General features: G+C 44.2%; 1 protein-coding gene across 2 annotated transcripts in view; it reads left to right on the plus strand.

Moving 5' to 3' along the window:
• Window positions 1-14,652, plus strand: part of arap2 (ArfGAP with RhoGAP domain, ankyrin repeat and PH domain 2) — a 598,549-nt gene that overhangs the window by 493,031 nt on the left and 90,866 nt on the right. For both annotated transcript variants that reach the window (XM_070870551.1, XM_070870553.1), the window contains exon 27: window positions 558-686. In XM_070870551.1, the coding sequence (XP_070726652.1) occupies window positions 558-686 (129 nt within the window). The remainder of the gene's footprint in view (window positions 1-557; window positions 687-14,652) is intronic.

The following is a 14,652-nucleotide window of genomic DNA, read 5'->3' on the forward strand; positions in this document are numbered from 1 at the left end:
AGAATCCTGATGCCTGCTCCACTCATCACAAACCAATTCAGCGAGGGGGCCTAAAGCAGCCGTTTGGCCCCTCATTTATATATGTAAGGAGCCTAACTCCTGTTTTAGGCAGCCACCAGGGACACCTGAAAAAAGGCATGACCCAATTTCAGGTTGGACGTTGTTGAGGCGCCCTTGGGCGCAGGACAATGTTGCGCCCGTAAAACAGGTTCAGCCAGGTCCAATTTCTACCCCATGGAGTTCTGCAGAAGTGTGTTCTAGGTATTTATAAGCCATATATAGAAGAGGATATATTATATAATATAGCAACATTTCTGATGTCAAGAAACTATGTCTAAGTGATGAGTATATAGAGATTTATGACAATCAAATTGGTGGGTAGGCTAAGGAATTGCAAATTATTTTTAAAGTGGCTGAATGGCAATGCATTTAGCCCACTAATCATTCATTATTCTCATTTTTTACAATTGAAGTGTATGAAGGAATAAATATGATGTTTTGAAATATCGCTATTGTATATTATTTTATGTCATTGCTTTACTCTTTCCCTTCCACAGAGAGAGCACTCCATTACAGAGAAAATGTTCTGGAACAGGTTCTCCAGTGGAGTACACTGTCTGAGCCTGAATCTGCTTACCTGATCATAAAACAGTTTCCAGCAGCAAATGCAATCAAAAAATACCTAGGTATGAATGTCAACTTGTACTTGTTTTTACTGAAACTGGATCATTGCACACACATCTAGAACTAAACTGTGGATGCATGTCATATTTGCTTGTCTGTTGGTGGTGAACCTATCCGGTTTTGCTGATAGCATATTGGAATCCTACGACCAACAATATCCCAATTAAACATGCATATAATGTATATCTTAAGGAAGGATGGCATTTTTAATATGGGCCTACTTACTGTGCTCCTATCCATTTGCAATGCAAATGACTCTAGCAAAGCATCATTTATTGCCCATCCTTAGTTACCCTGAAAAGGTGGTAATGCGACTTGGAGAGAAATTGGAGATGATGTCGCCATGTTTTTGGTGGGACAGGATGTGAGGGTGGAAGATGCTGGTGAATTATCACAATGCATCCTCTCGCTAGCACGAACCACAGCCACGGTCCTCTGGTGAGGGAGGGGGTGGATATTGAGCTCAGTGGCAGGGCTACTGATTGAGCAGGCAGGCATTAGAGAATTAGTCTTGGACTTTATTAAATTTTGGCACCAAAGCTGGTTTCAGTGTGTGACTGGAGTATACAACGGGTGCTACTTCCAGCTTTGGCAGGAGTGTAAAACGGTTGACCTGGGATTGGCCGTCATTTATACATCCGTCCAATTTTCCTTTACAGAGATTTTAATGTTTTAATGTTCCCAATAAAACATTAAAAGTTATGTTGCTGCATGTTGCTCTATTTTCTGCTTCAGATTTGGATCTGCATCCCACTTATTGGATCTCTAAGTTTCTATCAATTATATCTAACCAATTTCTATATAGTAACAGTGTGGTGAGCTTTTTTTCCTTAAAGAAAAGAACTATGACATCTTCCATGCTGTCACAAAACAGGGGATTTTGATATATTGGTCCATTTGTGGCCTGGAAAATCTAACACATTTACTGACAATGTTAAAGCTCATATTGCAAAGTGTTTCTTTCTTTCCCATTCACTACTCTAGCTGTGGTGATACCTATGGATATTCTGAACAGTTATCATCAAAGAATGTTTTATTTAAAACGCAGGTTACAGAGAATAAGTAATAAATGCTTTGTTTGATAGCCATTTAAGATTTAGCTTTATTTAGCACAAATAGTCCAGACTGACACTCCACTGCAGAACTGAGGGAGTGCTGCACTGTCAGAGGTGCTGTCTTTCAGATGAGACGTTAAACTGAGGCCCCGTCTGCTCTCTCAAATGGACATAAAAGTTCCCATGGCTCTATTTCGAAGAAGAGCAGGAGAGTTATCCCCGGTGTCCTGGCCAATATTTATCCCTCAATTAACATAACAAAAACAGATTATCAGGTGATTATCACATTGCTGTTTGTGGGAGATTGCTGTGTGCAAATGGGCTGCACCGTTTCCTACATTACAACAGTGACTACATTCCAAAAGTATTTCATTGGCTGCAAAGCACTTTGTGTCGTCCGGTGGTCGTGAAACGAGCTGTATAAATCCAAGTCTTTATTTATTTATTTATTTATTTACTTTCACATGATATAATAATATAAATGTAGGTGCTTTATCAGCAATCGTAACAGGACCATTGAAGATGTCAGCGATAAAATCTTTTAAAATCTTTTTTTATATGTATCTTCTGCTTTATCATCAAAAGTCTTTCAACAACCAAACTGGTATTTCAGCAGGTTCATAGTCATACCTGTCAAATAAAAAGTAGAAAAATGGAAAATGTTGGCATCTCAGTAATGCAGATGTACATTCAACATACAGAGTTGGGAACATTGCTGTCAATAAAATTCAGTACTGTTCTACAGCAGTGGGATTTCAAGAACTCCTTGACTGTTTATATCTCCACATTTGAATGCTTCTGTAATAATGAACAGTATTTTATTCTCTGCAGCATAGCTAAGGAATATGCCGCCGACATCCAAATGAATCCGCGCTTACCTCGTATGAAACTCCCTTTGAGAACTTGCTTGCAAATGTTGAAGAGTTGTGTGCAGCATAGTGCCCCACTGAGCCCAGGAGTGCACTGCTGTGCGTATGCAAACCTGGGATCACATGGAGCAGTGCTCCTTTCACTTCCTAACTCTTTGCCAATCAGGAAACAGAGGAGATTGCTGATATGCCCACAACTCATTTTAAAAGAATATTAAAACATGCATGCCATTCAGTTACAGAAATGACTAGTTCATTGTACAAATAGAAAAGAAGTGATGTATTTCATATAAAGTGTTATGTATGTATGCTTGGGGTTACTAGCCACCAGGTGGCGCGACTGTCAGAGTCATTGGGCTGTACGCACGTGTGTGAAGCCCTGGTGTAAAAGGCAAGCCAGCTTGTAATGTAATCACTTCGGGGCCGAATAAAGCAGAGCCAGGTTTGTACCTGTGTTAGTTTTCAGTACTCAGTCTATCGAGTAATTACATAGAAACATCGATAGAAACATAGAAAATAGGTGCAGGAGTAGGCCATTCGGCCCTTCGAGCCTGCACCGCCATTCAATGAGTTCATGGCTGAACATGCAACTTCAGTACCCCATTCCTGCTTTCTCACCATACCCCTTGATCCCCCTAGTAGTAAGGACTACATCTAACTCCTTTTTTAATATATTATGTGAATTGGCCTCAACAACTTTCTGTGGTAGATATATAACATTTGGCGAAGAGGTAACTTAAGAACTTTCGCATGCAAAAATGAGCACAATTGGAATTCTGGAGAGATTTGTGGAAGGAGAGGACTGGACAGATTTTGTACCTCGCCTGGACCAGTACTTCGTGGCAAACAAAATGGAGAAATCCACTAACGCAGTTAGGCGCAGGGTGGTCTTCATCACGGTTTGCGGTCCAAAAATCTATGGACTCATAAAGCATCTTCTCTTGCCTGCAAGTCCAACGGACAAGGACTATGAGGAATTGTGTGCTCTGGTACGTGATGTCTCGGAGCGGTTGCAGGATATTTTGGAGGGGGGTGGTGAACAGCCAGTTGTCATGGTGCATATAGGTACCAACGATATAGGTAAAAAATGGGATGAGGCCCTACAAGCTGAATTTAGGGAGCTAGGAGTTAAATTAAAAAGTAGGACCTCAAAGGTAGTAATCTCAGGATTGCTACCACTGCCACGTGCTAGTCAGAGTAGGAATCGCGGGATAGCTCAGATGAATACGTGGCTTGATGAGTGGTGCAGAGGGAGGGATTCAAATTCCTGGGACATTGGAACCGGTTCTGGGGGAGGTGGGATCAGTACAAACCGGACGGTCTGCACCTGGGCAGGACCGGAACCAATGTCCTAGGGGGAGTGTATGCTAGTGCTGTTGGGGAGGGGTTAAACTAATATGGCAGGGGGATGCGAACCTAGGCAGGGAGACAGAGGGAAGTAGAATGGGGGCAGAAGCAAAAGATAGAAAGGAGAAAAGTAAAAGTGGAGGGCAGAGAAACCTGAGGCAAAAATCAAAAAGGCCCACATTACAGCAAAATTCTAAAGGGGCAAAGTGTTTTAAAAAGACAAGCCTGAAGGCTCTGTGCCTCAATGCGAGAAGTATGCGTAATAAGGTGGATGAATTAACTGCACAGGCAGCAATTAATGAATATGATATAATTGGCATCATGGAGACATGGCTCCAGGGTGACCAAGGCTGGGAACTCAACATCCAGGGATATTCAACATTCAGGAAGGGTAGACAGAAAGGAAAAGGAGGTGGGGTAGTGTTGCTGGTTAAAGAGGAAATTAACGCAATAGTAAGGAAGGACATTAGCTTGGATGATATGGAATCTGTATGGATGGAGCTGCGGAATACCAAAGGGCAGAAAACGCTAGTGGGAGTTGTGTTCAGACCATCAAACAGTAGTAGTGAGGTTGGAGACAGCATCAAACAAGAAATTAGGGATGCAATAAAGGTACAGCAGTTATCATGGGCGACTTTAATCGACATAAAGATTGGGACAACCAAACTGGTAGCAATACGGTGGAGGAGGATTTCCTGGAGTGTATTGGGATGGTTTTCTCGACCAATATGTCGAGGAAACAACTAGAGGGCTGGCCATCCTAGACTGGGTGATGTGTAATGAGAAAGGACTAATTAGCAATCATGTTGTGGGAGGCCCCTTGGGGAAGAGTGGCCATAATATGGTAGAATTCTTTATTAAGGTGGAGAGTGACACAGTTAATTCAGAGACTGGGGTCCTCAACTTAAGGAAAGGTAACTTCGATGGTATGAGACGTGAATTGGCTAGAATAGACTGGCTTAAAGGGTTGACGGTGGATAGGCAATGGAAAACATTTAAAGGTCACATAGATGAACTTCAACAATTGTATATCTCTGTCTGGAGTAAAAATACAACGGGAAAGATGGCTCAACCGTGGCTAACAAGGGAAATTAAGGATAGTGTTAAATCCAAGGAAGAGGCATATCAGTTGGTCAGATAAAGCAGCAAAGCTGAGGACTGGGAGAATTTTGAAATACAGCAGAGGAGGACAAAGGTTTTAATTAGGAGGGGGAAAATAGAGTATGAGAGGAAGCTTGCTGGGAACATAAAAAGAGACTGAAAAAGCTTCTATAGATATGTGAAGAGAAAAAGATTAGTGAAAACAAATGTAGGTCCCTTGCAGTCAGATTCAGGTGAATTTATAATGGGGAACAAAGAAATAGCAGACCAGTTGAACAAATACTTTGGTTCTGTCTTCACGAAGGAAGACACAAATAACCTTCTGGAAATACTAGGAGACCTGAGGGTCTAGCGAAAAGGAGGAACTGAAGAATATCCTTATTAGGCGGGAAATTGTGTTAAGGAAATTGATGGGATTGAAGGCCGATAAATCCCCGGGGCCTGATACTCTGCATCCGAGAGTATTAAGGAAGTGGCCCTAGAAATAGTGGATGCATTGGTGATCATTTTCCAACAGTCTAGCGACTCTGGATCAGTTCCTATGGATTGGAGGCTAATGTAACACCACTTTTTTAAAAAGGAGGGAGAGAGAAAACGGGTAATTATAGATCGGTTAGCCTGACATCAGTAGTGAGGAAAATGTTGGAATCAATTATTAAAGATGAAATAGCAGCGCATTTGGAAAGCAGTGACAGAATCAGTCCAAGTCAGCATGGATTTATGAAAGGGAAATCATGCTTGTCAAATTTTCTGGAATGTTTTGAGGATGTAACTAGTAGAGTAGACAAGGGAGAACCAGTGGATGTGGTGTATTTGGAATTTCAAAAGGTTTTTGACAAGGTCCCACACAAGAGATTGGTGTGCAAAATTAAAGCACATGCTATTGGGGATAGAGAACTGGTTGGCAGACAGGAAGAAGAGAGTCGGGATAAACGGGTCCTTTTCAGCATGGCAGGCAGTCACTAGTGGGGTGCCGCAGAGCTCAGTGCTGGGACCCCAGCTATTTACAATATACATTAATGATTTAGATGAAGGAATTAAGTGTAATAGCTCCAAGTTTGCAGATGACACTAAGCTGGGTGACAGTGTGAGCTGTGAGGAGGACGCTAAGAGGTTGCAAGGTGAGTGGGCAAATGCATGGCAGATGCAATATAATGTGGATAAATGTGAGGTTATCCACTTTGGGGGCAAAAACATAAAGGCAGAATATTATCTGAATGGCGGCAGATTAGGAAAAGTGGAGGTGCAACGAGACCTGGGTGTCATGGTACATCAGTCATTGAAAGTTGGCATGCAGGTGCAGCAGGCGGTGAAGAAGGCAAATGGTATGTTTGCCTTCATAGCTAGGGGATTTGAGTATAGGAGCAGCAAGGTCTTCCTGCAGTTATACAGGGCCTTGTGTAGGCCTTACCTGGAATATTGTGTTCAGTTTTGGACTCCTAATCTGAGGAAGGACGTTCTTGCTATTGAGGGAGTTCAGCGAAGGTTCACCAGACTGATTCCTGGGATGGCAGGACTGACATATGGGGAGGGACTGGACATGTTAGATGCACGAACAATGCTCCTGATGCTGGGGAAGTCCAGAACCAGGGGACGCAGTCTAAGGATAAGGGGTAAGCCATTTAGGACTGAGATGAGGAGAAACTTCTTCACTCAGAGAGTTGTTAATCTGTGGAATTCCCTACCACAGAGAGTTGTTGATGCCAGTTCATTGGATATATTCAAGAGGGAGTTAGATATGGCCCTTACAGCGAAAGGGATCAAGGGGTATGGAGAGAAAGCAGGAAAGGGGTACTGAGGTGAATGATCAGCCATGATCTTATTGAATGGTGGTGCAGGCTCGACGGGCCGAATGGCCTACTCCTGCATCTATTTTCTATGTTTCTATCTCAAACCAGAAGAAGGCATCATCATCTCATGATATCGATTCTACACGCATGTTCGTTCTGAGGGCCAGGATGTGTCGGAATTCGTTGCCAACCTAAGACATCTAACTGGCCCGTGTAAGTTCGAAAACGTGTTGGGAGACATGCTGCAGGACTTTTTTGTAATCAGCATCAACCTTGAGGTGATCCTGCATAAGCTACTGGCGGCGGAAATGCTGGACTTGAGCAAGGCCATCACGATTGCCCATGCATGATGACGGACAAACACTTAAAGCAGATATCATCGGAAAATTGGAACACGGCAAGCACTGTAACCAAGATGTTATCGTCGTTTGGCAGAGCTGCATATGGCAGGGCCTACTCGACTGCATATGCGAAACCCGTGGCTGCCCAATGCCTGCCAATGGGAATGAATCCGATTTCACCATGTTGGCGTTGTGGGGGCAATCATCGGCCTCATCAGTGTCGGTTTAAACAGTACATTTGTAAAGGTTGTTTGAGGCGGGGGCATTTCCAGCGCATGTGTCCGCAACTGAGCAAGCATGCCGTGACACATCACATCGAGGATGATGACCAGTATAGCACGGATCTGGATATGCAATCCGAGATACCAGAGGAGGAAGTGTATGGACTGTATTCATTCCTAACAAAGAGCCAACCGATAATGATTAATGTGAAACTTAACGGTGTGCCGGTACCAATGGAATTGGACACGAGTGCGAGTCAATCAATGATGAGCCAGAGGACATTCGACAAGCTGTGGGATACTAAGGCTGTGAGGCCTAAGCTGAGTCCAGTCAATGCCAAGTTGCGTACGTACACTAAAGAACTCATAACAGTGATTGGCAGTGCAGTAGTCAAGGTATCATATGATGGTGCGGTTCATGATTTACCATAATGGATTGTTCCAGGCAATGGTCCAACACTGTTCGGCAGGAATTGGCTTAAAAAATCAAATGGAATTGGAACGATATCAACTTCACAGGAGCCAAGGTGCAGATCGATGTGGACGCGGATGCAAGACCCGTCCATCATAAAGCTCGGGCAGTTCCGTACATGTTGAGGGAGAAGGTCGAAATCGAACTGGACAGACTCGAGCGTGAAGGGATCATATCACCGGTCGAATTTAACGAATGGGCCAGCCCCAATTTTCCTCTGTTGAAAAGTGATGGCACTGTTGGGATTTGTGGAGACTACAAGGTTACAATCAACCGAGTTTCGAAACAGGATCAATTCACGTTAGCAAAGGCTGATGACCTGTTTGCAGCACTAGCCGGGGAGAAGTTGTTCACCAAACTGGATCTGACATCAGCCTGCATGAAACAGGAGCTTGTCGAGATGTCGAAGAAACTTACGTGCATCAACACTCCAAGGACTATTTATCTACAACAGGTGTCCTTTCGGAATTTGCTCGGCTGCAGCCATATTTCAGAGGAACATGGAGAGTCTACTGAAGTCCGTCCCTAGAACCGTCGTGTTCCAAGATGACATTCTGGTCACAGGACATGACACCGCCGAACATCTGAACAACCTGGAAGAGGTTCTGCATCGTCTGGACCAAGTGGGACTCAGACTGAAACGTTCAAAGTGCATCTTCATGGCACTAGAAGTCGAATTCTTGGGGAGGAAAATTGCTGCTGACAGCATCAGGCCTACGGACTCGAAAACCAAGGCCATCAAAAATATACCCAAGCCTCAGAATGTGACAGAGCTGCATTCGTTCCTTGGTCTACTCAACTACTTCGGCAATTTCCTACCCAGATTGAGCACTTTATTAGAGCCATGCTGCTACGAAAAGGAGACAACTAGGTTTGGGGTACATCTCAAGATAGAGCTTTTGAGAAAGCTACTAATCTGCTTTTCTCTAACAAGCTGCTGATACATTATGATCCGTGCAAGCATCTAGTATTGGCCTGTGATGCTTCGTCATATGGAGTTGGTTGCGTGCCCCAACAAGCTAATGAGTCGGGTAAACTACAACCTGTTGCATATGCTTCTAAAAGTTTGTCAAAGGCGGAAAGAGCCTACAACATGGTAGAGAAAGAAGCATTGGCCTGTGTTTATGGGGTTAAAAAGATGCATCAGTACCTGTTTGGTCTTCGGTTTCAACTGGAAACAGGTCACAAGCCACTCATTTCATTGTTTTCGGAAAACAAAGGTATCAATACCAATGCATCATCCCTTATCCAGAGGTGGGCGCTGACATTATCTGCCCATGATTATGTCATTCGCCATATACCTAGCACCGAGAATTGTGCCGATGCATTGAGCCGTCTGCCATTGCCCACACCAGAGCTGGAGACGCCACAACCTATAGACCTACTGTTAGTTATGGATGCTTTTGAAAGTGAAGGAACCCCTGTCACGCTCAACAAGTTAAGACCTGGACCAGCCAGGACCCGATATTATCAGTTGTGAAACTTTGTGTCCTTAGTGGTGATTGGTCTGCCATACCCAAGCAAATGGGTGATGAGACCAAACCTTACAACCGTCTAAAGATGAACTATCCATTCAGTCAGATTGTTTACTGTGGGGTAATCGTGTTGTTATGCATAAGAAAGGCAGAGAGAAATTTATACATGATCGAAATAGCACTCATCCCGGTCTTGTCATGATGAAAGCCATTGACAGGTCTCATGTATTGTGGCCTGGAATTGACTCTGACATGGGATCATGTCTGTATCAGTGCAACACTTGCATGCAGCGAAGTAAAGCAGCAGTGGAATCGCCGCTGAGTCTGTGGTCGTGGCCATCTAAACCATGGTCCAGGATCCACATCGACCTTGCAGGTCCCTTCCTGGGAAAGATGTTTTTCGTTGTAGTGGATGCATTTTCCAAGTGGATAGAGTGTATAATAATGTCATCGAGTACATCCACAGCTACCATTGAGAGCCTTCGTGTCATGTTTGCCACTCATGCAAGCGACAACGGATCTTGCTTCACTAGTCTGGAGTTTCAAGAGTTCATGAAACTCAATGGTATCAAACATGTGAGGTCAGCACCATTCAAACCCGCAGCTAATGGTCAAGCAGAGCGTGCTGTCCAAACCATCAAGCAGAGTATGAAACGTGTAACTCAAGGTGCACTGCAGACTCGCTTGTCATGCATATTGCTTAGTTACAGGACAAGACCCCATATGCTTACCGGGGTCTCCCCTGCTGAACTATTGATGAAGAGAGGTCTCAAGACCAAGCTCTCTCTTGTCCACCATGACTTGAACGATCATGTTGAATACAGACGTCAAAGTCAGCAGTGGTATCATGATCGTGCTGCTGTGCCACGTGGCATTTCTGTTAACGATCCTGTGTATGTACTAAATTATGGTCAAGGTCCCAAATGGATCACTGGTACTGTTATGGCCAAGGAGGGTAACAGAGTGTTTATCAACAAGCTCAAGAATGGGAAAACATGCAGGAAACATGTCGAGCAGATAAAGCTGCGGCACACGGATGAACCGGAACAGCCTGAGGAAGACAAAATCAGTGACCAACCAACCTACCCTCAGTCAGCAGAGGACTCTGCTGTCATCAATGAATCTGGACTTCCAATCCTGGACATGGTCATTGCCACTCCCATCAGATCGACTACCCAGCCCCCAGTCATAGCAGACTCAGAACGCTCGCCCAAGGCTGGAGTTGAACTTAGACGATCAACTCGGCAGCGGAAAGCCCCGGACCGTCTCAATTTGTAAAAAGGCTGTTATTAATATCTGAAAGGGGGATATTGTGATGTATGTATGCTTGGGATTACTAGCCACTAGATGGCGCGACTGTCGGAGGCCATTGGGTTGTATGCACGTGTGTGTAGCCCGGGTGTAAAAGGCAAGCCATCTTGTAATGTAATCACTTAGGGCCCAAATAAAGCAGAGCCAGGTTTGTACCTGTGCTAGTTTACAGTATTCAGTATATCGAGTTATTACATGCATAACATAAAGTTTACTACTTTTCTCCCTCTGCCTCTGCACCAAACGACTTCTCATCCTCGGTGATTTTAACATCCGTCTCAATTCATCGTGCTCTCTTTCCTCTGAGTTCCTAGCCTCCTATCCTCCATTAATCTCTCTCTCCATGTAAACTCCCCAACCCATATTCACGGCCACCCCCTTGACCTTACCATGTCTCGTGGACTCGCTACTTCACATCGCAGATAAGGCCATCTCTGACAACTGTCTTGTATCAATCGCCACCCCCCACCCCACCCCTTCAACTCTACCTCCTTCAGTGCCTGCCCCTGAAAAAAAACTCTCTCCCGACTCTCTTACAACTGCACTTACGATCTCCCTACTGTCCAGTCTTTGGTTCGCCATTCACCATGACATCTCTGCAGCTACCGATTTGCTCAATCACACCCTCACCGCCACCTTTGATACCCGAGTCTCTGTTAAAATAATTACTCTCTCTCACCCTGGTCATTCCCCTGAGTACAGCCCTGATCTTCGCTCCCTTAAGTCCAAGGGACGCAGACTTGAACAGATATGGCAGACAACTGGTTTAGCCATTCACCTCCAGATCTGGCTGGACCAGATAAAGCATTGTCGGGTCCTGCTCTCATCTGCTAAAATTGCTCACTATTCCAGAATCAGTCTGGAATGTAAAGTTAAACCCCAGATTCTATTCTCCACTGCAAACCACATTTTTAAACCACTCTCCACAGTCTCCGGCCCTCACCTCCAACAATAAGTGTGAGGATCTCATGGAATAGAAAGATAGAAACATAGAAAACAGGTGCAGGAGTAGGCCATTCGGCCCTTCGAGCCTGCACCACCATTCAATAAGATCATGGCTGATCATTCATCTCAGTACCCCTTTTCTGCTTTCTCTCCATATCCCTTGATCCCTTTAGCCGTAAGGGCCATATCTAACTACCTCTTGAATATAACTAACGAATTGGCCTCAACAACTTTCTGCGGCAGAAAATTCCACAGGTTAACAACTCATTGAGTGAAGAAGTTTCTCCTCATCTCGGTCCTAAATGGCTTACCACTTATTCTTAGACTGTGACCCCTGGTTCTGGACTCCGCCAATATCGGGAACATTCTTCCCGCCTCTAAACTGTCCAAACCCGTCAGAATTTTATATGTTTCTATGAGATCCCCTGTCATTCTTCTAAACTCCAGTAAATACAGCCCCAGTCGATTCAGTCTCCCCTTATATGTCAGTCCTGCCATCCCGGGAATCAGTCTGGTGAACCTTCACTGCACTCCCTCAATAGCAACAACGTCCTTCCTCAGATTAGGATATCAAAACTGAACACAATATTCCAGGTGAGGCCTCACCAAGGCCCTGTACAACTGCAGTAAGATCTCGCTGCTCCTATATTCAAATCCCATCGTTATGAAGGCTAACTGTGTTAAAGGCCACATGTGTTAAAAAGACAAGCCTGAAGGCGCTGTGCCTCAATGCGAGGAGTATTCGGAATAAGGTGGACGAATTAACTGCGCAGATAGCAGTTAACGGATATGATGTCATTGGCATCATGGAGACATGGCTCCAGGATGACCAAGGCTGCGAACTCAACATCCAGGGTTATTCAACATTTAGGAAGGATAGACAGAAAGGAAAAGGAGGCGAGGTGGTATTGCTGTTTAAAGAGGAAATTAATGCAATAGTAAGGAGGAACATTAGCTTGGATGATGTGGAATTGGTATGGGTGGAGCTGCGGAATACCAAAGGGCAGAAAACGTTAGTGGGAGTTGTGTACAGACCACCAAGCAGTAATAGTGAGGTTGGGGACAGCATCAAACAACAAATAAGATATGTGTGAAATAAAGGTACAGCAGTTATCATGGGCGACTTTAATCTACATATTGACTGGGCTAACCAAACTGGTAGCAATGCGGAGGATGGAGGATTTCCTGGAGCGTGTTAGAGATGGTTTTCTAGACCAATATGTCAAGGAACCAACTAGAGGGCTGGGTGATGTGTAACGAGAAGGGACTAATTAGCAATCTTGTTGTGCGAGGCCCCTTGGGGAAGATTGACCATAATATGGTCGAATTCTTTATTAAGATGGAGAGTGACACAGTTAATTCAGAGACTAGAGTCCTGAACTTAAGGAAAGGTAACTTCGATGGTATGAGACGTGAATTGGCTAGAATAGACTGGTGAAAGAGACTGAAAAGGTTGACGGTGGATAGGCAATGGCAGACATTTAAAGATCACATGGATGAACTTCAACAATTGTACATGCCTGTCTGGAGTAAAAATAAAACGGGGAAGGTGGCTCAATCGTGGCTAACAAGGGAAATTAAGGATAGTGTTAAATCCAAGGAGGAGGCATATAAATTGGCTAGAAAAAGCAACAAAGTTGAGGACTGGGAGAAATTTAGAATTCAGCAGAGGAGGACTAAGGGTTTAATTAAGAGGGAGAAAATAGAGTACGAGAGGAAGCTTGCGGGAACGTAAAAACTGACTGCAAAAGCTTCTATAGATATGTGAAGAGAAAAAGATTAGTGAAGACAAATGTAAGTCACTTGCAGTCAGATAAGGTGACTTTATAATGGGAAACAAAGAAATGGCAGACCAATTGAACAAATACTTCAGTTCTGTCTTCATGAAGGAAGACACAAATAACCTTCCGGATGTACTAGGGGACCGAGGGTCTAGTGAGAAGGAGGAACTGAAGGATATCCTTATTAGGCGGGAAATTGTGTTCGGGAAATTGATGGGATTGAAGGCCGATAAATCCCCGGGGCCTGATAGTCTGTATCTTAGAGTACTTAAGGAAGTGGTCCTAGAAATAGTGGATGTATTGGTGATCATTTTCTAACAGTCTATCAACTCTGGATCAGTTCCCATGGACTGGAGGGTAGCGAATGTAACACCACTTTTTTAAAAAGGAGGGAGAGAGAAAACGGCTAATTATAGACCGGTTAGCCTGACATCAGTAGTGGGGAAAATGTTGGAATCAATCATTAAGGATGAAATAGCAGCGCATTTGGAAAGCAGTGACAGAATCGGTCCAAGTCAGCATGGATTTATGAAAGGGAAATCATGCTTAACGAATCTTCTGGACTTTTTTGAGGATGTAACTAGTAGAGTGGACAAGGGAGAACCAGTGGATGTGGTGTATTTGGACTTCCAAAAGGCTTTTGACAAGGTCCCATACAACAGATTGGTGTGCAACATCAAAGCATAAGGTATTGGGGGTAATGTACTGATATGGATAGAGAACTAGTTGGCAGACAGGAAGCAGAGAGTTGGGATAAACGGGTCCTTTTTGGAATGGCAGACAGTGACTAGTGGAGTGCCGCAGGGCTCAGTGCTGGGACCCCAGCTCTTTACAATATACATTAATGATTTGGATGAAGGAATTGAGTGTAATATCTCCAAGTTTGCAGATGACACTAAACTTGGTGGCGGTGTGAGCCGTGAGGAGGATGCTCAGAGGCTGCAAGGAGACTTGGACAGGTTAGGTGAGTGGGCAAATGCATGGCAGATGCATTATAATGTGGATAAATGTGAGGTTATCCACTTTGGGGGCAAAAACATGAAGGCAGAATATTATCTGAATGTTGGCAGATTAGGAAAAGGGGAGGTGCAACGAGACCTGGGTGCCATGGTTCATCAGTCATTGAAAGTTGGCATGCAGGTACAGCAGACAGCAAAGTAGGCAAATGGTATGTTGGCCTTCATAGCTAGGGGATTTGAGTATAGAAGCAAGGAGGTCTTACTGCAGTTGTACAGGGCCTTGGTGAGACCTCACCTGGAA

Source organism: Pristiophorus japonicus, chromosome 2 (assembly GCF_044704955.1).
Source record: "Pristiophorus japonicus isolate sPriJap1 chromosome 2, sPriJap1.hap1, whole genome shotgun sequence".
NCBI classification, from domain to species: Eukaryota; Metazoa; Chordata; class Chondrichthyes; family Pristiophoridae; genus Pristiophorus; species Pristiophorus japonicus.